Raw genomic sequence first — 24,754 nt, 5'->3', positions numbered from 1 at the left:
TTAAATGAGGACAATTAATATTCTGTTGTTATCTAGGAATAGTTTAACTTTCTGTAGTCATGTGACTTAATTTCACTAATTGAACGTGGAACTGCCTTCTTAAAGAGGATCAAGGGAACCTATCTAATGTTTTCAGTTGTTTCCTGATAGCTGTGATGACTTTGAAAATTTTTACAAAAAGGCAATTTCTGAACTTTAAACGTTTTCAGATTTGTTTTTGTGAACTTGTAGGTCAACTTGTAGACTGAGAATTGACAGTTGCAAATAGTTTCTTATTGAGAAATTATTGAACTTATGGGAGCCCTTTGACAGCCGATTTGTTCAATGATTATGATTTTAGTCGTTTCCAATTTTTTTGAGGACATTTGAACCCTTTAGTCTTCTTTTTGTCAACATGTAGTTTAGTCTCATCAATGTGAGGCATCATCCACTTTTCTGTAACGCAAATTATATCCTCCGTTTTAGTTTTTGTGTTATAGCCGATGTTTTATGACTGTTACACTAAGCCTTATCATAAAAATTTCGTTAGTGTTGAATATCTGTTTTTCTGTCTTATGACGTATTTTCTTTAAAAAACAAGTCCAATCGATTTTTTTTCTTATGACGTATTTTCTTTAAAAACAAATCCAACGATTTTCTAGTGAGACCAAATTGAACAGATATACTTTTGGAATTTTTAATTTATAAAATTGTTTGAAAATATAAATATATACCGAGTCACTTTGTTTAATCTTTGTTTTGGTGCTGCAACAGTTGGTACTTCAATTTTTTGCTTAACAGTAATCCTTGCTTATTTTTCATTAATGCATGCTCTTTGGACTCTTTTAAAAATGTTTTTTTCAACTAAGAACAAACTAATTTTAATTGAAAACTAGATAAACAAATTTATTCTACAATTTCAAATATTCATTTTTGACTGCTACAGTAACATTTTTTACTTTACTTACACTGTTTGCTCACTCCCCTACCTCTGGTCAATCCTTACACGCAAAGGCATACCTAGATTACCTGAGTCAAATTTGAGCGACCGTGTAACTAAATTTTATTTTGTTATGTTTAAACAGGGGATTTATAAAAACTTTGCGGAATTGGGTTACATTCAAAATATAGACTAGTGATGGTAAATGTAACCAGATTCCGCGATGGCATAACCAGCCAAAGTCAGCTCAGGTCCGCCTGTGCGGTGAAATGGTCTGCCCAGCAACACAATTTAGATCGGTGTGCTAAAAGATGAAATTTTTGGATGTGCCGTCAAAGTTAAGGGGTTAAATAATTCATTCAAAAGTATAAGCCTGGATTTTTAACCATTTACTAAGGGTTATGCTTTGCGATCTTAAAGATGAGACATTGATATAAATATGTTTGATACTTTCTTGCCATGCATATAGATATACTGAACAAAAACTATTAATTGCAAACGTACAGCAGCCTAAATTTGTTTGACGCAGATAAATTCATTTAGGAAAACCGTTTCTATGCCGCCTGAGATCACAACATTTAGTTACTACAGTTATGGCTAAACGGAATGACCAATTTTAAAAGTCTGAAAACTTGACTGTTGATAATAAATAAATTAGAGTGGAGAAAAAGCAACATGGCATTGGGTTCAATTAATAACTTTCTTGTGGGTTTTTTTTACTATTTTTTCTTTCTGGTTCGTTATTAATAATTATTAAGTAAATGGACAGAATTTTCTCTTTTTAAACACTGTTCATTTAATTCCCATAGCTACTGCTAAAATTTGAATTTGCAGAGCGAGCAGAACTTGCAAAAAACAACAATTTTAATGGAAATTCATCTCGAAGCTAATTTTTAGCTTCTATTCATAAATAACAATAGCCACAGAAATTAGTCTGTTGATTTGTGTATCATTGAATAGCTAAGATTGCAGCTCTCTTGTTTGTAATTACGTTACCAATATCCAATCAGCAATGTAATAATTTTATGAGTGCTTTGGCTGTATATTATCCTTCCTCCTTCACGCCTTAAGGTGTATCTGTTCACAACGACCTTGGACTCTCAAAAATCAAAATCCAATTTGTGTTACTGCTGAATTTTTTCATGCGTGTTTTATAACATAAGAAAGAATTTTCTTCCTTTATGTTTCTAACTAAAACACAAAGCATAATATCTGAACTGTCTTTTGCGATTTGAAAAACTTTACTTATCAAACTCATGGTCAACCAACGAAATCTGAGATAATCACGCGCAAAACCAATAAGTTATAATCAAACCAAATAATGATTTGATTATGGATTCTTTTCATGATACAGTTTCGAGTTCAGATCCTGGGTGCTGAGATCCACGGGGAATTGAGAAAATTTTGATCCTCACAGTCGGATCGTCAACAATATTCTCTATTGGTCAACCATCTCGTTGGGCGTTATCTTAACTTGACATGACCCTCAAATTGTCCCCTACTTGCAGCTCCATCAATTTTTCTTAACCTGAGTAGGATTATTTTTTACTAATCGCCCATCAAGCCATGTAATCACAGTTCAATTTTTTTTAAAATTGTTTCATGATATCTAAAAACATGCATTTAAGAGAATTGAAACGAGCATTGAAAAATATAAATCAATTCCAGAACAAAATTTTGTTTGAAAACGCCCCAGAGCTGATTAATTGTAAACTTTGTGTGCCAACAGTTGTTACTTCATTTTTTTTCCTCTTTCTTAACTAAAAAATTACATTGAAATAAAGCAATATTATCGATAAATTATCGATCAAATATCGATCAAATTATCGATCAAATACTAAAAACAAGATCAGTTTTTTTAACCTGAGTTTATCTAATAGCCCTTAAAGTCATGTAATCTCAGCTTAAATTTTGTTTAAATTTTCTTGTGCTATTATATAAAAAAATACATGTAAGAGAATTGATACGGTATTGAAAAGTAGTAGTCAATTCCAGAACACAAGCCTGGTTGAATTGTGGGGCTTGTTCATACAACTAAAACAGCCAAAATATTTTTTAATTATTTCCACATTAATTTCCATATATATTTAGTGCCGAATGCATTGGGCGCAGAAACGTTTTTACTGGCGAAAATAAGGACACAATTTGTCTTTCGTACAATAATATGCCGTTGAAAGTGTTAACTATTTGCCTGGACATTGATATTAAACCTTGTATCATTTTAATTGTTTTATGTATAAAAGGGAAATCCGAGGCAATTGAGCCTGCGTGAATTCATCTTCCTACAGGATAACAATACTGCAACAATACAGCAAAAAATCTTTGGTAGCGCAGATGATAAAGTGATAAGTTTTAACGGGAAAAAATCATCGAAAAGAGGAAAGATAACGAACAGATTATTTCATATAATTTCAACGTTATGTTGAGTTTTTCATCAGAGTTCTTTGCCCTTACAATACTCGTAAAAGTCAAACTAAACAGGACGTCTCTTTTATTACTCTCCACCAATTGTTATTTAAATTAGCTAAATTAATCGAATCATCTAACATAAAACTCCTCCTGGACATGATTGCTCTTAACCGTTTCACCTCCACAAGCATTTCGTTGGGTTTTTTGTTTTGGCAAAATTTGCCGAGATTAACGATAAAGCGAATGTCACCGATCAAATTGCCGTTCCTTTGTTAAAAATTGCTTCAGGTCCCTTTATGCGCAAAATAGCGACAATAGCGAGGCATAAATTGGCGACTAATCCCCGGATGATCAAAGGACTAAAATCCCTGATACAAGAATTAGAGTCAATTGCACTTTCGCTAGATTGCGCACACTGTAAAATGCGAAGTCTGCCTATATACCAAAAATGCGAAGTCTCTAGTTGGACTATTTCAAATTCGCTTATTTTCCTGATATTAAAACATATTTGCGAAAAACGGCGATATTACCGAGTACATATACTCAAGCAAATGTGCTTTTGGTGACGACATGAGCAGTGCCTTCGGTACAGGGCTGCGATTAATGTCCAATGCTCACAGTAGTCAGCCATCAATCACAAATTTTGTGTTTTTACCTAGAACGTTGTTATGCTGATTGAGTTACTATTTAGTCCCATTACACTGAGAATGACTTTTATTCAATTAGCGATTGGAGTTTGCGTCGCATCTGCTATGTAAGCTTAAGTGATTATTAGATTTCCCGAATCGTATTTGGATTTCGAGTCGCGAATGACAACTTAGATTTCTAATCTCGGTTTTGAAGAGCGGATGACAAAGTTTGAATTGCAACTGAACTTTAGCAGTGAAATTAGGAGAATGAAAAGTGTTTACAATTCACTGCTCAAAACGAAATAATGATAATCATGAAATGCAGAACAACAGGATCATCAAAATAATTACTATGTGAACACACAATTTCGTGTCTAGCAAAATGAACAAGACAGTGTGAAGTTTTAAACAAAATTAGATAGAAATAAATGTGAAAATGATGCAAATGAACTATATACGATAACGAATATTGTTCCCAATAATCAGCCTATTCAGCCCGTATGATATTCCGCCTTCTTTGCGAGAAAAAAAAATATACACAATAAATAAAATAGAATCAAATCACAATACTAGTACTAATTCAACGGTTAAACAAAAGTATTATACCAAAATAATATCTGAACAAATAAAGTTTTTAAATAATTATTTGGACGGGGGTCACAATCCAGCTCTCCTTTCTGTTGCGTGGTCAAGATGTGCCGAAAATAGCATTGTCTGTATCTGGAATCTGTGCATAATATCCTTTCATAGTCTGTATATTCTCAATTATAATTTGTGTTTGTTGGCTTTGCGACTTCTGGCTAGTAGGTTTTTTCTTCTGACGTTTGCTCCTTCTAATAGAGGAAGATTCTGAGTCAGAACTATCGCTTACTTGTGCTACTTTTATGCTTTTTCGCAAAACAGGCGTCAATGGCGGCGCAGATGAAGCTGTTGGCTGGGTTGGTGGTGCTGCGATTGCCTTTTCAGAATTAAAGTGTAGAACTTAGTGTAGAGTTAAGTCCGGTCTTTCTTTAAAGGCTTCGTCGTACTTTGGATTCTTTTCAAGAAGAATTCGCATCTGTGATAATCGTGCAACGTTGCGGTTGTTGAAATACAGGAGATGATAGAGGGTTTAATGCTATCAATTGTTGATCTTTTTCTCAAATTTTTTTTGTTATTCTGGATCTTTTGCACAAAATTTTTCTCGTAGGGTGTCTAACTGCATATTTGTGGGCGTCTGTCTGCATATTGAGCTAGTTCGGTAGTCCTTTCGTTTTTGCAATATCGGACTTTCTAACTCTAACTTCGGTTTTGTTTGGCTCTTTGATTACAATGGTTGTAGGACTTAGTTTGCCTGCAGTACTATGGGGCGCAAGTACCTCATACAATCAATCGGGATTGCGTTTCTGACATCTGTTACCTTGAAATTATCTTTCAATCTTCACTTGTACGCTTCTTTTCGTTCCCAGAATGGGGCGAGAGATTACCTCTGACCCTCATCAACACTGTTCTGCATCTTATCTTGTTGTGCGTACGCTTTTGCAGTTGCGGCGAACATTGCTCTCTCCACTTCTAAGTCGCTACGTGCCCGTATCCGCCCATTGTTCTTCTGTGAGTTATAAACGACGGGGTATAACTATCTTTTTGTAAGTTTTTTACTGTCTGGTTTAGTTGTTATATTGGAAGCTGCTGTATTACATTATCTACCAAAATGTTCGTCAAATGAGGTCATGTTGCATGTATTGCATATTGTTTGTTACATTTTTTCAAAATGATAATTGTCGTTTTATTGTTTGAGAAAGACGTTCAACAAGTCCGGTTGTCCCACCGTCATTTGCAGGTGCGTAATTAGGTTCACTTTTATTTTCTGTTAAAGTTTTTCATACTTTTTCTGTTAAGTTCCTATCTTGGTCTAGACTATTTGATCTTAGTACTCCGTGGTTATTTATATTCATATATATATATATATATATATATGTGTGTGTGTGTATAAATGTATATATATATATATATATATATATATATATATATATATGTATGTATATATATATACATATATATATATATATATATATATATATATATGTGTGAAAAAGTTTGATAACAATTGGACTGGATGCATTGTTCACGTTTTTTGTTGTGAAGTATTTAGAATACTTATCAATGGCTATTAAAATTAATGCTCTAATATTTTTTCGTTTAAAATGGGGCCGGCAACGTCTATTTGTATTTCTTTGTTCGCTTCTTTACATTTATCTAGAGGTGGCTAGTTGCTGTGCAGAAACACTGTTTTTAACTTCTTACCAATATCGGTGCACGCTTTATATTCACTAGTTTTCACTAGTATATCGCAATGAATGTATGGCAACCATATATCCTGTGCTAATGGAGGCATTGGTGGCCTTAGTGATAGCAATCCGTTCATCATAGCAGAGACAGCCGTTTTAACGCTAATATGGCGTCTTTTCTGTTTATTATCACAAGCAGTTTTTCTGCTGAAGATTTTGTTAATTGTTTCTTCTAATTGTTGGTCCTCCGCAGTGTCAAGATTAATTTTTGAAGGGTTTGTGTCAGTCATTGAAGTACTGTGTAGTACCCGAGGTTGAATTGACGGGCGAATTATCCGAGAATGTATCCCGAGTTCAGGTTGAAGTTGACATTTTTGTTGTCTTTCCTCGAGACATTTTGTCGGTGACGTGACGATTTCAAAATTGGTTTTTTCTATTTACTTTCGAGAGATTGATGAGCAGAAAGCGTGGTAGATTTGGGAGTTCGGTTTTAGAGTTGGAATGTTTTGTTTTCGCGCTTAATTCGGGTGTTTTGTTTTGATTGTTTGAATTGTTGGCAAATATGGTGCTTATTGGGCGTTCAGGTTGTTCACATTCTTTACCGTCTAGATTTTGAAAGGCAACGTCATTGAATTTGATTCTTGAATGTAATTTTTTGAAGGCTTAATATGTAGTGCAAATTTTTTTTCTAAATGTGGTAATGGAAATTGCAGTGCGATTGACGTCTTTCAGATTTGTATAGGGCAATTATTTGGTATGGTTAATTGCGTTGAATTGACAGTGAAGATTTTGAATTTGATAATTGTGGTGCTGGTAACTTACTTTTTAATTTTTATGCTTTAGTTGAAGTGAAGAGTGTATCAAAAAAGCTGTTTCCTTATTTTGCGTAAATTTTTGTAGGATTGAAGATTTAGGTTGGATAATTTGTTTAAATGAGTGTCTATTTTTTGAGAGTATGGCTACTACAAAATTTCCGTCATATGAAGACTTTTTCATTGTTTTTGCAAATTGATTTTGAGAAATGTTATTGACCTAACCCGTTTTTGCTCCGGCCTACGTTCAATAGCGAAATTATATAGAAGTAGTCTATCAATCCGTCGTAAAAATCGGCTCTTTTATGGTCTTTTTGATCGATGTTTTTTAAGCATCGACAAAAATGCTCGACGATCAGTAGATACTGTTAAATTTTCGCCATAAACACTCCATATGAAGTTGTCGACAGATCATACAAATACAAGCAATTTTAGTTCATTTACACTCTAGCGTTGTTCGGTAGTGTTTGAAAAACGAAGATTAAATGCTATGTGTTTCTGTTAATCGTGAAGCATCACTTTTTACTCAAACGTCTATTTGGGGTTCAAAATGATAATGTTTAATTACATTAAAGTGTTTGGTGTGGGTTTCAGTCCAAAAAAATTTAGTAATATTTTTTGAGTAACGGTCTTAAGGGGTGACCAAAATTTGCCAAATTCGGTATGAATTTATTAATGTAGTGTACTGAAACAAGGATTGATCTTAATTGTTCAAGTGTATTTGGAGGTGGAATTGTGAAAAAAGCTGCTGTTTTGATTTTGAGTGGTGAAATACCTGTTAGTGATTTTGTATCCGAGACATTCTGTTTTGGACCTATCAAAGAACATTTCTGCAAATTGATGAGCAAACCATCTTGATGTACTTTTATAAGCATTTGATGACATAGTTAATGTTTTCAGATTCTGAGCCGCTGCTGACTATTATATTACCGTCTAAGAAACAAAATATATTAAAAACCCATAAGTGTATAATTGATTGCTTTCTGTAACACTGCTGACATGTCAATTAGGCCGTAGAAGCCAGTTTTAATTTTGTAGGTTCCTGTTGATTTTTCACAAATAATGTTAAAATTACGTTCTTTGCTGTTTATGAAATTGTAGTATGCTTGCTGTTCCTTTAGTGATTCTGTTACTTGTTGCGGGATTGAATCAATTAACATTTTTAGTTTAGACATTTGTTATTTATTTTTACGAATTGATTTGTTTAAGACATTAGAGTCTAATGCTAGCTTTATTGACTGATCTTTTTTTACTGTAATCACAATAGTGTAATGAAAATTTCAATTGAACAACTTGTTATTTTCTCAATATGGCCCTTTTTTGCGATCTGTCGAGTTCATTGTTAAATCTAGATTCTAAATTATTCGCAAAACGACGCCATTTTGTTGCCTTGCTTTGTAATTTTGATGAAAATTTTTTAACGATCTGTATCTTTGATATTCCAATACTTGAAACTAGTTTAGGAAGTTGCCATGCAATTGACAGTTTGATTTTGTTTGTAGAAATGTCTGTAATATTAAGGCATTTACTCCTTTTTGGTTATTTTGTACAACTGCTAATCCAAGGCTATTGAACATATCCCTTCCTAAGTTACTCTTGTGACCGTAGTCTGTTAGAAATTTCCTGTGAAAAGTCAAGTTAATGTATGTGAAAGTTGTGGCGAGTTTTCCTCAGACCTCGATTGGTTTGTTTGAGAAAATTTTCATGTCCTTGTCGTCTGTTGTAGTGCTCCATCGATCTGTAGGGGTAGTTTTAGGTATGTTTCTAGCAAGGCCTTTGGTTATTATGCTGCAGACACTACTTGAATCGATCATTGATATCAAGTGGATGTTGCCAAACTGGATTTTTGCGTTGAGGTTCTCTAACTGGTTTGCTGTCTCACTTGAGATAGCTGCAACGTAGTTATCCGTGTCACTATCATAGTTTGAGTTGTACACCTGGTCATATAGCACTCTATAGCTAGTGACGTAGTTGACCGATTCTCCATCGTCACTTTTGTCAGGAGTTGATTCAAATTGATTGAAATCTGTTTGTTGCGGTGATAATGTTTGAGTTTTTATCCTTATGGGTTTTTTGCATATTTTTGCTAAATTGTTTGATATTCCGCAGTTATCACAGTTTTTGCTTTTGCGAGGCCGGTTGTAGTTTTTGCTGATGGTTATAGTTCTAAATTTGTCCACAGTCCCAAGTTATTGGTGAATCTTTTTTGGTTGCAGGAATTCGCGTTGGTTGCGATTGTAGCTTTGTCTTTGTTGCTGGAAATTTCTGTTGCGGTTACGATTTTGATATTCACTGACTATATTTAACCACAGAGTGTTGTTTTTAAAGTTTTGGTTGATTTTCCGCTGATTTTTTGCTCCCATTCCCATTTGAATTGCTCTTTCTGAAGCTTCAGTAGGTTTTACCGTTTCTTTGAGTTGTTCTTTTTGCGTCTCATAATCCAGCAAATTTATCTTGAACGTGTCACGTGTCACGAATGAGTGCAGTGTCTTCATCACCAAGGCTGCAGTTTTCGGCTTGTTCAATCAGTCTTCCAACGAGCTCTCCCTTCTGATGTTGTGAAAAAAGACAAACCTATCATATGGGATATATTGAGCTTTGATGGAAGAGTTTTTCTGACCTTCGACAATTCTTTCTTTGGTTCTTACTTTTCTGTGAGGAAATGCTGGTGCTTACTTATGAAGATTCTGCGATTTTTCGTCTCTATACAAAAGTAGAAAAGAGATGAAGCCTTCTGGTCTCAAACGTCCCACGAGTTATCTCCCCAGAGGATGCCAATTTCATCAATTTTCTTGCATCGATTTTGCCAAGTGGCCTTCAGTTTTTGATTTCGGATTTTGCGGTCCCTTTCCGATTTTGTGTATGTTGTTCGACAGATTTTTCATATACTGGCTCTGGCGGGTATACAATCCTTAAAGACTGTCCGTTTAGGATAGCGTCTACTTGAATTCCTTCTTTCGCTAAGAGAACAAGTTTTCACTGCTGGCTCCATTTTTCCCATGATAGAGGGGAGTGATTGTTTCCTTGTCTCAAAAAGCATCTATATGAGAAGGCGTTTTCTGGAGTCTGCTGCTAACTGCACCATGTTATGCTGATTGCCTTACTATTTAGTCCAATTACACTGCGAATGAAGTTTATTTAATCAGCGATTGGAGTTTGCGTCGCATTTGCTATTAACGGCTAGGTCACTATTAGATTTCTTTAATTTTATTTGGATTTCGCGTCGCGAAAGACAACTTAGATTTCTAATCTCAGTTTTGAAGAGCGGCTGAAAAAGTTTGAATTGCAACTGAACTTTAGCAGTGAAATTAGGAGAATGAAAAGTGTTTACAATTCCTTGCTCAAAAAGAAATAATGATGATAATGACATGCAGAACGATAGGAACTTCAAATTGTTTACTATATGAACAGACGGTTTCCTGTCTATCAAAATGAATAAATTAAGACAATTTCAAATTTTGAACGAAATTAGAAGAAAAGTGAAAATGACGCAAATGGACTACATAAGGTAAAAACTATTGTTCGATTTTTCAGCTTCTTGATAAACGTTATACCCAAGAATTTGAAAACTAACAATAACAAATTTGCTGTAAAAAACCAATTCATAGAATTTTACGATTATTAGTAACAGTAAGAATATCTTTCAGTAAGTTTAATTTAATTGACATGAACTCAGTTTTTCTTATATAAAAACTCAAACTATTGATGACAAGCAGTTTTTGTTGAATCAAAGAGGAATTTTAAAAGTCTAGGGTGATTTACAAAAAAATTAGTCTCACTTATTCTAGTCAATTTTACTTAGAGCTAATTTTTCTCAGTCCATATTTTGCAACTGAAATTCATCTAGAAACGTTTATGGAATACATGTTCTTCTCCAATTGTGTTCTTCTCCAAAAATCCGGAATGTTTCTACTAAATAATAAAATTCTGGGAATTTTAAAATTTGATATTTGGAAATCGCTTTTAACATTTTTTAACTATTTTTCAGCTATTCCTTCGTGCTTCTCTTTTAATTTTGATGAGATTAAATGTTTTAGACTTTTAAGCAGTTATTGCTTCTAAATTTGCTTGTTTTGTGGGACAACCGTAATATAAGATGCGTTTCAGTAGATATTTTGCATTGGTGTAAATAAATTGGTTCAGCTCAAAAAATTGATCTTCGGATAAAAAACCCACATTTGTTTCATAATTAATTTATGTTAAAATTTCAAACATTAAAAAAAGAGTCAAATATTACCATAAATTGAAAAGTAAAAGAAACTCAATTTTGAAAAAGGAAAGTTTCAATTGACTTCATAATACTTCTTTATTTTATACCACCGATTTAGTTTTTGTTAATGCGTTTTCGCAACTAAAAAAAACCTAATTTTGAATTTGTTCTTCTGAAAAACTTTTAATTTATTCGCTGGCTTGTTAAACTTTCAAAAAAACTTGAATCTAGATTTACATTGAATTTGTTCTTACTTAAGTTTGCACTCTGATGTCTCTCCATTTTTTAACTGGGCCTTATGTGGGCTGTTTCAGCACTGTTTTTCGGTGGCGATATGTGTTGTTTAAAATCAGGGAAGAAACTTAAATAAGCTTTTGATCTAAAATATTGTATTTGCGGCAAAAAAAAATTATAATGCCATCTCACTTGAAAATTTTTCAGAGTTGTTTTGAAACAATATTTGTTCATTTTCCATTTTCTCTGATGTTTACGGATTTTATATACCCACGAGAATGTGATTTCTGCTAATATCCTTCTCTAAGTTGTGAATTAGCTGTTATCAATGCTGATTTGTTTTTAGCCGAATTTATGTGAGTTACATTAATTTTTTGCCATAAAACGGCTATCAGTTTTAGGAAGGTCTCAATTCGGATAGATTTATGCGAATGTAAAACAAACAGTATATCAAAAAATTATCAGAAACGGGTGATGTTTTATTAGTATTTAAGTAAAATTTCAGTTCTTAGAGTGATTGGGTTTTTGTTTCAGCGACTCAACAGCGCTCTACAAAGTTCCAGTTCTCTCGCATCAAACCAATCTGTTCACGGGGTGGGAGGGGGAGGGGGAGGCAATCCGTCATCGGGGGGTAACCGTCGATTGACACCCCGGAATGCAAACCAGACGTCAACGAGCGAAAAAGTGGCACTAACTGAAATGCTAACTGGCAATCATCATCAGAATAATATAAACACAATTTTATCATCATGTGACGACAACAAATTGTTAACAAACATTCCAATACAGAACAATAAACTCGCATCCCAGGTACCCTTGTATTATCCGGATGGCAGCGGTCGCCATAGCAACATGAACAGTCTGAACAAATCGGGTAATGTGTTTGGGAGGAACAAGTTTGGGGCTAATTTGGGCCCAGGTGAAAGTTTGTACCCTCATCAGCAGACGGGGGTGCCAGGAAACATTGTTTCCAGAGGTAAGCTATCTTCAGACATAACTTGTACATAAGTTATCTATGAGGACACATATCACGTATTAAGAGCTGAGAAAATGCATGGAAAACTCGCCTTTCGTCGGATGTCATATCATTCCAATTCTGAATCTTAACCTAGTTTCATTCGGAACTCATTCATGGTAACTTGAAAATGGCCCAGCTAACCTAACAGTGTCCTCACTGGAAATACACATTGTAATTTCTAAAGAGATTGGTAAAATTTTGTTAAAATGAAGCTAGAGTCGATCACAAAATTTGGGTAGAGCTTAGGTCCAGCATAAATAGTTTATGTGCAGCTAAATGCGAGTTGAACGCTGTAGTCAAGCAAAAATATTTGCATAAGGTTTTTGAGTCGAGCATGATCTTTCAAAAAGTCAATGTCTTAAACCTGGGTACCACAAAACAACTTATTACTATTAGTACGGTATAAATTGGGTTATTAATTTCCATGATGAGATTAATTTCCATGAGCTCTGATCATGACAATTACAGAGTGTTGATATATAAATCAAACAAATGTGAGGGAGGGATAATCGATGAAAAGTTTGAAGGAGGATGGTGTATGTTGTATAGTTATACGTTTTCAATGAAAATATTTTTAGATGATATTTTAAATTGAAGAAGTCTGAAATGAGTATTCTTAGAGGTAGTTGTGTAAGGGGGTTTTGATTAAAACTTTTATGTATATAAAGGTAATGCATGATTTTCTGGGTTCCATGCAAGAACTAATTCAGGAGATAAATGATTTCTATGATTACTTATATTGATGACATGACTACAACAATATGTCAACATGAGCATCTGTATTAATTTTAATTTTTGTTGTCGATCTCCGATAAAAATATTCCTCTGAAATTTTACTTTTGAACACCAAATCTATTGGGATGCTTATTCCTATGGGGGTTGGGGGGGTTATGATCATGACATAATATTTACGTCGTTTACCAGGCTCCAACAGTCCCAGCAGTCCTTTGCCACCAGCGGTTGGGAGCTGTGACAGATCCCTTCCGTACCAGCATGCCCCCCACCCCTCCACCCTGGCTGCAGTTGGGGCTACCAATCAGAGGAATATCAACAGGATAGCCAACAGTGGGGGTACCAACGACAACTACCAGCCTATCATTCCATTACACATTGGGGCAACAGGGGGAGGGGGTAAAAGTGTCGGTGATCAGCAGCAACAATTGTTGATGCCAGCGACACACCAGCAGTATATGCACGAAGCAGACGACGAAGGTGGGAACTGTTAATTGCGTACAAAAAAACAAATTGCTCCATTTACCAAAATATATATATATCTCTTAGTTGTGAACATATTAATCGAATGCATTGATTAAGAAAAAATTAGGAAAAGCATCCTTCTTTTTGAACGCGACGATGATGATTGTTGTGATTTTAGAATTGAAAATGGAACAGGCGATTGATAGCAGTCGAACAAACAAAGTTTTGGCGTCTAATTTTTTGCGTCAAATGGTTGTTGTTCTACGATATTAACTTAGGTTATAATATTCTTTATTAAACAATCTGATGAAAAGTACATTCTAAAACGGCTTAATATCATTTGTTGACGTATTATTACGAAATTTTTATGAATGTGGTTTAATTATGAAAAACAAGAGGAGATTATTAAAACAGAAGTTGTTGTGACATCTTAGTAAACGTAGATATGAATATTTTAAAGCGTATCACAGCGGTATGAAAATCACAATCAACCCAAATCCAGGTATTTATTGGAGGGCAATTCCCTGCCCAAAATATTTGTTAGAGGGCCTTAATGTGGTAGATTAGTGTATTATATGAGAGTATAGTATATTATGTGAGAGTATAGATTTCAGTTTAGCACTGTCTTTTCATTCTTAGAGCTACTCTTCGAGAAGACCTGTAATAGATTAATTGACCTGTAACAGATTAATATCTTCTATGAGACTAATTTACAATTGGTTCAGTGAAATTTATCAGTGGTCCTTTAATTTTAACATAATTCTGCTCAACCAAAGCTAAAACCGGAACTAAAACTCGTTTTCTTTCATATTCACTACTTTAGAAATGGAATTTCTATCTTAAGATATCTTAAGAAAATTAAGAAAACTTAAAAATTATAGCAAAGTACTAACATTGGGTTATTTCTCAGAAGTTTCGAAATAAGTTATAATGAAAGAATAATGGCTAAATAAGCTAGGACTTTATAAGCAGTTTATTCAACAAATATTGATCTTGGTAAGTAATGGCAGTTCTGACTTTGTCTAAACTGAACGATTTAGAACCCTTAATGAAACTTAAGATTTCTCAGCTCAAATTAGAGGTTACTTACCAAATTGGGGGTAAACTTGATTCAACCATGTGAATTTTTGGTACTTTTTCGCATAAGATTAGTTTATAAAAAGAAATCGGACTAGATTATATCTCTGCTATATACTTTTGTGGAGTATATATACCGCTTGATTTTTGTAATTTTTCAGAGCTTCTTTTCACTTTAATTTTGTTAGTGAAGTCTCTCCTTTCTGTTGGTAAGACAGAGAGTTCGTAGTTAGATTTCGGCTTGTTCTTGATATAATTTTCTCAGTAGGCATAAGTTATAGAGGTTAGCTGGTGTAAGTTAAATTTTTCTAAGTATACGATTGTGCCCGTTTTTCTTTATAAGTTAGTGAGGGCCGAAGGTCTTTAAGGGAATTAAAGTCGCCTAGAGGGCTAACTTAGAGAAAAACAATACTTAAGAATTATTTTCAAAACTTGTTGGAATTTAGAGGCTAATTCCCCCGAACTACCTTAGCTGATTTTTAAATTCTACAATTACTCCATGACTGAATTTGAAAGTAAGTGAATATGGAAGGAACATTGATCACGAAAACAACACAAGTCCTGCATTACAATTCAAAGAAGTTTATTGGCTACAGCTTTTAGTTCTGGGACTTCAGACCAGGATGTGCCAGAAAAACATTGTAATTAGTTTACGCTATTATAAGGTCTTAAACTCTTCATTATGAATGGATAGTTTCTAAAGCGGGAAGAAAACAATTCACGCACTTCCACATATGTCAACATCAACCTGTTCTCATCCAAATTTTAGGAATGGAAGACCTCGGACTCACTATGGTAGCTCCCGTTCCCACAGATGATCCAAGATGTTCACGTGCTTCTGTAGGCGTCGGGGTGGGAGCAGGCGCAGGGGATGAGGGTTTGATGGGCCAAATCAGAGTGTCACCCGTTCACACTGTCTTGAATGATCTCAAGTACACTAACTTCACTTGCAAACCCAACTCCAATTTGGTAAGTCTCACCGAATGCAATGACACTGATCATGAGTTTGACCCTGATGCTTGTTCATTTATGCTTCTTCGCTAAATGTTTGGTCCGGAAGTTTAGATTTATAAGATAACTTGTTTGTATGTTCAGGTCCTTACTGATTTATCTTTCTCATGAGATTTTTTGATCCTCATCATTTGAAGAATATCATAACCACTGAGTCATTATTCTTCTTTAATTTTCGCTGTCAAGATTTGGTTGCGCTTTTGTTTGCCGTTGGCTCAAATCATTTTTTTCTTAAATAATTATTTCAAAATATATAACTGTTTCTCAAGAACCTTTTGGATTTCGCCATATACCTGGATAAATAGCATTATAATTTTCATACATTCTTATTGATTCTCAGTGAGACAATTTTTTTAAATAACTTTTATCGCAAAAATCACTTTTATCGTTTTAAAAACTTTGCTCACAAATGCCTAATCACAATACATAGGAGAGTGATTTGCTTGACCGATTTTATCTCTAATGGGCGAGTTTTGTGAGGTTGAAAACCTGGCCATTGATAGCAATCTAAGTTGACTCTCCTGTTTTCACAGCAGGGTGGTGGAGGCAGTCATCGTGGTTCCCAAACTTCCATATCCCAGAAACATCAACAACAACAACCACAACAACACCAGCAACAACATCAACACAGAATGCCACCACAACATTCTGGTAAATGTTGGCATAACTTCATTTAAATTCTTACACTTAAATTCATTTTTTCAAACTTTTATTTAATGGAATTTTTATGAGTACAACTTTTCATGGACTTTTCAATATGAAGTTGTAATTTCATTATTTTGAAATTTTGAATTATGGTGTCGACCCGGAAACTTTTGCATAGCTACGAACAGCTAGCTACATTACATAGCTACATTAAGTTACGAACTACTTATATTTTAATGAAAAAAAATTAGGAATCAATTATAAATCAGTTGTAAAATGCATTATTTTTTTCAAGCGGTTACAATTCACGTATAAAATTTGACAAATTATTCATTCTTTTTTACTTGGGCAGAAAACAGAAAACTATTAAATGTTGAGATTAATGTGCCTTTCGGTTCTGAAACATTCCAACTTCGAATCCATTTTTTCAGGTACTCATTTTTACCCTCTCGCGGGAGCAGACAACTCTCCAGACAGCCAACATTCCCCAGAGTCACAAAACATGACGACCACTGGACCTGTAAACAACAACAATCTACAACACCAGCACATAAACAACCCCTCCCCACCACCACACTTAATAAACAATAATAAACAAATTAGTAATAACAGTGCAAGCGGAGTAGGTGGAGGGCGGATTGTTCCCTCGAACCCTGCGGCACACCCCAGCCATCACCATTCTAACCCACATCATCATCAGCAACAACAACAACGTCAACAAATAAACAACAACAGCCATTCACAATTACAAGCTACCAACACGCCTGCAGGTTAGAACATGAAATATAAACTCAAACAACTAGACCGAAAAGTGTCGGATACTAAATTTCATGTTTTCGATTTTGATTGTTTTATAAATGTTTTTAAGTTTTGCACAGGATTTATTGTTTTCATAGGCTGTCTTAATTGTGCATTACCAGGACTGAACGTCAAGCCGTAATCAGAGCTGATTCAGTGAAATTGCAAGTCTTTGATCAGTACTTTTTGAAAAGTAGAAAAAAACCTCCGAAATTTAAATCCAACTATGCCCCAAAGTTTTCCAATAGTCCAGCTATTACTCTTTTGGAGCCGGCCTTAAAACTGTTAAATACATTTGGACACTCTGAAACATTTCATAAACCATTTGTATGTTCTATACTTATTGATGGTATCAAGTGTTTAATTTTATTTAATTGCCACTGACAGTCCAAATATAATTTACATGTATGCGACTGTCAATTTTTAATTATAACATATTATTTTTATTTCGCTAATGTCGGCGAGTTAGGGCATGCAAAAGCAAAAAATATGTCAATTCAGCCGATACTTTTCAGTTGATCTCGTTTGGCTCTGAAAAACCAGACATAACGTCAAATCTGAATCAGTACTGAAGCAGTCAAATTGCAAGTCTTGGATCAGTACTGTAGCGATGCTCTCATGGTGTCACTTTTTAGACTTGGCACGTCGTGAATCAGGTCTTCTTGACTAGTCTTGAGTCAAGTTTTAGTCAAGACTTGACAATTGTTGAGCAAGTCTTGACACGTCTTCGCAATATTAAGACTTGAAACAAGACGTAATCAGCTCTGATTTGCTAATTTAAGATGTGATTTACACTGAGGAAGTACTGATCAAGACTTCAAACTCATTCTGTGTAATGTAAAGTAAATACAGCGCCCGGATATGACGGAATAAGCTATCAGATGATAAAACAGTTAGCATTAGAAACAATAGAAACTTTAGAGCAAACAATTCAAACTTCAATGCATTTAGGACATGTAGCAGCCCATTGGAAAACTACAACTGTAACAATGATACCAAAAGTAGGAAAAGATCACAAAACGCTGAAAGGAGACAGACCACTTTCATTAACATCATTGAAAAATTATGCAAGAGCATTGCAAATGAGCACTTGGTAAATCTTTATGAAAAACAAAACATGTTCGGAGATCATTAAAGCGCCTACAGATCTGGCTCATGCACTCCGGAAATTTTTCTAACGCTAACAGAAGAAGCAACAACAAGCTTTAAATGTAAAGGTGCTACAGCTGCTGCCTTCTTAGATGCTAAGCAAGCTTTTAATTCTGTATGGCACGAAGGTATCTTATACAAGCAAATTCAGATTAACACAACATGGTGGATCAAAAAAAGAACTACCAGCTACCTTAGTAACAGAAAAACCAAAGTAAAATACAACCAAGCATGATAAGCCCACCAAATCTTGTTCAATATGTATGTAGTCAAACCGAAATGTAAACAAACATCAATTTCACATTGTGCAGATGACATCGCTATATACTACACCCATGAGAAACAAGATATAGTTACTAAACATCTACCATTCGGAATCAAGCACTTCGAAAAATGGTGCGATTAAAGGGAAATACTCCTCAACGCGGGAAAAACAATATCCACTACCTTCACTAGACGAACATTTAACACAAATCTGAGGCTAAGACGAGGGTCAGAAGACATTAACGTAAGCAAAGTGGTAAAATTTTTTGAACTTGACCTAGATTGACCTGGACAAATCATGTCAACAAAATAGTTACAAAAATGCAACAAATGATGAACATGCTAAGACATCTTACAGCAAAGAACAAAAACTCTAATTTTATTATGTACCTATATAAAACAATGGTCAGACAACTATACTTGTATGCACAAACAACTTGCGCAAAGTTAACGAAAACACTTCTCAACAAGATACAAAAAGACCAAAGCAAAGCTAAAAGATTTGCATCTAACTTGCCAATGTGGACAAGCACAGATGAACTACATCATTTAGGAAATATAGAAACAATAAGCAAAACAACTCAAAAACTAAGCTCGGAGAACACCGCTAGGGCTTTAAAATGAAAGAAAAAAACGTAGTAGAAAAACATTTGTTATTTTGCGGCCAAATCAAGATATATCAAACGCCTTCGTAAAGCTTTTATTAAAATTCAAACAACAGTAACAGTGGATGTGGATGTCTTGGGTATGATTCGAGACGTTAGCTGAAGCCATCAAAAAAGTAGCAAAATTTTCCGAAAAATCTAAATTTTAGCAAAACAAATGTGGATGCGGAGGTCTTGGGGTATGACTCAACACGTTAGCTGAAACCGTCCAAAAAACTCTGCCCAGGCTAAGCAAATATTTTTATGCACTAATGGTTGTATATGTGTTTGCTTGTGTGTATGTATGCCTGGATGCTTGATGGGTGTATGTGTGTATACACAAACCAAAAAACCGATGGACACCACATCAAGAAGATCGGTGTGGGAGGATAGACTGATCACGGGAATCAGTCTAGGTCTTGAAGTTGAGCTAACTCCAGGGTACCAGTAAGCGAGGGCAGCATGATCGTGGGAATCATACTGAGGCCATGAAACTGGCCGCACACTCTAACTCCAGGGTACCAGTTAGTGAGGGCAGCGTGAACGTGTGAATCATGCTGGGCCCTTGATAGTGGCCCACAATCTGTTGCCGCTTGTGAACAACCTCTTTCTTTATTCTCTTCTTTCTCTTCTTTCTCTCTCCCTCTTTCTTGCACTACTTCCTTCACTCTATCTCTCTCTCAAACTTTCCCACCTTTTTCGCTCACTCCAAGGCACGCTACACTTTTCCACGAATACACAACAAAAAACCCAAAACCCCACAACCAAAAATCTCATCCTAACCAATCTCACTACCTCCATCCTCCATACAAGTAATAAACTTAAACCGTCAGAAACCTACAAAAATACCAAAACCAAATGAAAATCAAAGTGAAAGGGCAGTTTAAAAGGTGGCGTAAACTACCACCTGAGAAATGGCAATTAGCAGTTCACTGCTAATTGAACACATTAAAAACAAACAAACAATCATTCCGGGTAATGTAAAAGATATTGTATATTGTAAGTTTTTAGAGTAAATTTTTAGGTTATAAGTTATCAAGACTTTGGGTCTACTAATTCCCGTAAAAAGGACATCTCATCAACGTTAAATTATCAACTTAATTGAGATTTTCTAATACAAAAACTGACAAAGTCGACGTTTTGATAAGTTACATCGTAAGAAATATAACCTAAATTCTTTGCGTCAACAACCTTTAATTTTCTTCATAAAATAGCCATTTTAAAAGAAGTATCAAAAAAACTTTTTTTAAAGAAATTGTGAATTGTTTCAGGTGGGGTTTATCCACCTCCAAGTGCCAATGGGTCTGTGAGAACGGGTATTGGAAGCAGTTCCCCACACCCGCACTCCACACTTCCACCCCCCTCCGGCCATACCCTGCCTCCCCATCCCCACCCTCCGTCCACACCAAGTGGAGCCATGATGCAGAGACGAAAACAGCAACAGCAACAACAATTAGCTCCAGGTATACATTTCACACGTACGTGTCATCCGTTTAAGTTTGGTACGATCTATCCTAAACAGAACTTTCATTTTTTACATAAACTTAGGGATATTTACATACAAGGAAATCAATTCCTTGTAAAACAATTCTGGTGGGGTCACTAGTTTAGCTCTTCAGGTTATTATGATTCATTATGTTCAATGTTCTTGAAGAAAGACATCACTTGACAGTTTCTGGCCTATTTGAATGTCTCACAAGCGCTAATTGTACCAAATGCACTGTACTTTTTATTCAGCGTTTGGAAATTCTAATCTAATCTAATATACATTTCTGGAATGTGTTGTCTAAATCACACATCCGTGGTTGAACCCGCGACTAACATCTTATAGGTTCTTGCAAGAAGGACAATTGTCTTGCAAGATCTTGTAAGAGTCTTGTAACAATCTGCTATGATTATGCACCCATCTTGCAGGAGTCTTGCACAATGTTTCAAGATAAGAGTTGGCTTTGGACTTAATGGAGCCGTGTTAGATATTAAATGGAAATTATCTTTTGTCATTTTGTTTCTGATCAGGTATCTAACACTCTTGTTTTTGTTGAAACACTTCTGACGTCTTCTAAGATTATATAAACTTGGCACAGTCTCATACGGCACAATAAATGTGACGAGTCATATACACTCAAGCCGACCTATCAGTTAAAAACGGATATTATAGGTGACCCTGCAGTACCCATGAGACCTACAACTCCTCAAGGCCGACTGTCCAAACCTCTCGGCTCCGGCTCCTCTTCTTCGTCGTGGTATCCCGCCTCGTCAACCAATCAGAATGCAGCATCACTCAACGTCACTCGTCCACACAAAGGTCACAACCCTACGTCACAGTTTTCAGACGAAGACAGCTCACAATTAGACGCGAGCAGCAGTGGAGCTGAAATCAACCTGTAACGAACTTGAACAGAACAAACGAAGGAAGTTTTACGAACAAACAAATAAACAAACAAACAATAAACACGTTCAAGCGGCAGTATATGTATCGATGTATGAAAAACTGCCCCAAGAAAAATGAACATGAAATTTTTGGGCAAAATCACAACGAGTTTCTCGAACAAAGAGAAAAAGTTTTGTCAAACTGCATAAATGAAAGCTGTGCTGAACGAACGGAAAAAATAATCAAATGGAAGAAGAAACAGCTCCAAAAACCAACCCTCCTAACAGATTAAATCTTACCGTACTTGTGAAACAGAACCCCAATCTATCTCTGTTTTCTCAGTGGTTTATTCGGTCAGTTCTCGAATTGGTGAATTAATTGGTACCGAAACAGAGTAGTAATTTATCACTTTTGTAAAAAACAATTATTTAGACTATTTATATCATTTGCATATGATATTTACAATGGCAAATGATCCACAATAACTGACTTCAATAGTAGATTCCAATTATTTCTTTTTGAATTCTTATTTGTCATTTTTCAATTCATTCTTGCAATTTGCTGCTCTTTTTCATTCATGCAATTCCGTTCTAAAAACAGTTTGATGAAAATTAGAAAATTATGTCTTCAAAACTTTAATTTGAGGGCACAATATGACCAATTGCTCCTAAAAATCAATAAAATAACTTCGCAAATTAATTTCCATCAGTTATCCATATGAGCAATTCCATTCTTGCTTAAAAAACGCACTCTATTTCACGATGCAATCATTTTTCCATCTGGATCGTTACGTCATCTACTCAAATGATTATTGTTCCAACATTTTTACAAAAATGGGGGAATATATATGCGAAGCTGATTTTTCCATTAGTCAAATTCTTCACTTTTGTTTAAGCATCGTAGAGAAGAAAAAAGACACCATTTTGTAGCCATCAGGATCTAGTTTTCCATTTTTATAAAAAATATCAGAAAACAGGAAAAGGGGAAACACTGAAATTTTCGAATCAAAAAGAACAAGAACGATTGCTTGGTGTGTGTATGTGTTTGTGTGTGTGTATGTGTGTGTGGGAGGGGGGGTGACAGATCGCCTTGAAATTTACAATAGAGACAAATTAAAAAGATTGCAGTAAATTTAGGTTAATACATGTTTCAATTATGGTTTACAGTTTCAAGCCTATAAAAATTTAAAAAATAAACTATATGACCAAATATTTCTAATAAAAAATTTCGTATTGCTTTCAGAAAATTTTGTTTGAAAAACATTTCTATCCACCTCTCTGTTTTCTGTTGGTTAAAAATTTCGAAAATGTAAAACTATAAGCTGAAAAATGATTTTTTTTCCACTTTCTAGAGCTGGTTTTGCAGAAATTTTTCCCAATTAATCAAAACTAACCATTCGAGTTTTTTCAATTCCTTGGAAACTAAAAAAACCGCGAATCATGAAATCAACAGCAAATTATTGAGGAAAAAGAAAGAAGGAATGATTTTCTTATCTTCTTTTTTAATAATTTTTATAACTTGATAGTAGGTGATTCGCACTAGTTTTTTCAACTAGAATGAACCATAGATGAAAAACAAAGTTAGAGGGTTCATGGATTTTCAGGATGAAATGATTAATACAAGTTCACAATTTTTTTGAGAATAGAAAAATTTTTCCTTTCTCTGTATTATGAAATCTATCTTCGAACTGATTCTCTCGTTCCAACTCATCACATGAAAAATGAAAGTTTCTTTCCAAAAAAAAATTTTCTTTAGATCTCATAAAAATTATCAAACTTTCCCATTTTAAAATAATTTTACTTAAAAGAGGGTGTGGTACGGTTGTACCTTATTAAGTTCAAGTTATTTCATTTAAGTACCACATCTGTTTAAGTTTGTCCTTGTCTAATCAAAAGTCAGTGTTCTTCTATTTTAAGTCTGCCTCCGACTAATAAGTCAAGTTTTCAGTTGCTCACATAAACCACTTTCATCATCCTGTCATTCCCTTAACTTTCATCATATAATTCAGTTGCTTTTATTCTGCTCTGTTTTCCAATAAGAAGAATCCTATTGGATTCGAGGAGGATTTCCATGACAGATAGAACACGGTTGCATTTGTAGCTCAATTGCTAAAACAGACTAAAAGTGGTAATTCCACAAATTAGTAAAAGCACGGATTCGCACCTCGAATCCAACTCTACAAACTCTAAGTGGATTTGTGGCTCAAATACTTATCTCCACAGTCAAGGATATCACAGAGGGAACAAGCCAAAACAATAAATTTACTGATAACTAATGTTCCTCAAAGCAACTAAATTAAATACTTTAAGAACGGCTTCAAACGTAGCTTTAAATGCTAAAAACAACTACAGGTATTGTGCAAAAACTGTCAAAAGTCTTAAAAAAGTAAAATTAATTGACCTTAGAAAATTTTGCTAAATATCGCGGTTTTAAATAATTTCAGACTCTAAACTGCGTTTTTCTAATCTCAGTTTTAACACGTTTGCCTGCTTTAAAAAGCAAAAGTGCAGATTTTGCTCATGAAACATTAAAAGCGACAAATTATTTCGAAATAGTTCAAAAAGTTTTAGTGTCCATATTTAAACAATTTTCTCCTTAGTGGGGAGATTTTTATTTATGTTTGAGCACGCCCGCTTGTCTGGGTGTACTAAATTATGTTGGTTTTTTTATTTGTGCGATATGCGTGTATTCAAGAACAAGAAACTGATAGTTAGAGTCAGAGAAATGCTTCACTTAATTGTTTGCCACAAAGAGCGCAAAAACTGTCAGAAAGAAAGGAGAAATACAAAAACTCCTTAAAAATTGCTACAAACTACGGCTCCAAAAGTTTCAAATACCAAGGCTCTCTGTTTTTACATCTCTCTAATTACAATTCTGTGGAATTTGAAAAATTTAATTGTCCTGATGCGCTCATTAAACATCAGTCTTGAAAGAAAAAATCCTAAAGCTTTCAAAAACTATGTTTCAAAGTTTAGTGTCAAAATTAAAGTCTCGAATAGTCCACACGTAGTTAATTAGAATGAACTAAATGAACAGTGAAGAAGCTTATGTAGTGACCAATTGACATAAAAAAATTTTGTGGTTGATGAGTTTTGTATTT

General features: G+C 34.7%; 1 protein-coding gene across 3 annotated transcripts in view; it reads left to right on the top strand.

The window, feature by feature from the left end:
* The window catches only part of LOC142348131 (uncharacterized), a 73,882-nt gene extending 51,666 nt beyond the window's left edge, over window positions 1-22,216 (top strand). The window contains exons 16-23 of one of the 3 annotated variants that reach the window (XM_075399323.1): window positions 12,015-12,456; window positions 13,423-13,710; window positions 14,156-14,197; window positions 15,542-15,741; window positions 16,320-16,434; window positions 16,860-17,198; window positions 20,555-20,746; window positions 21,442-22,216. In XM_075399323.1, coding sequence (XP_075255438.1) covers window positions 12,015-12,456; window positions 13,423-13,710; window positions 14,156-14,197; window positions 15,542-15,741; window positions 16,320-16,434; window positions 16,860-17,198; window positions 20,555-20,746; window positions 21,442-21,671 — 1,848 coding nt within the window. In that variant the 3' untranslated portion in view covers window positions 21,672-22,216. Of the gene's footprint in view, window positions 1-12,014; window positions 12,457-13,422; window positions 13,711-14,155; window positions 14,198-15,541; window positions 15,742-16,316; window positions 16,435-16,859; window positions 17,199-20,554; window positions 20,747-21,441 lie in introns of all 3 variants that reach the window. The other 2 variants (XM_075399322.1, XM_075399324.1) reach the window with 2 other exon arrangements.
* Window positions 22,217-24,754: the final 2,538 nt, after the last annotated feature.

The sequence above is a fragment of the Convolutriloba macropyga genome, chromosome 10, assembly GCF_964194025.1.
Source record: "Convolutriloba macropyga chromosome 10, txConMacr16.3, whole genome shotgun sequence".
Lineage (NCBI taxonomy): Eukaryota > Metazoa > Xenacoelomorpha > Acoela > Convolutidae > Convolutriloba > Convolutriloba macropyga.
This window is presented reverse-complemented; position numbering and strand designations above follow the sequence as displayed.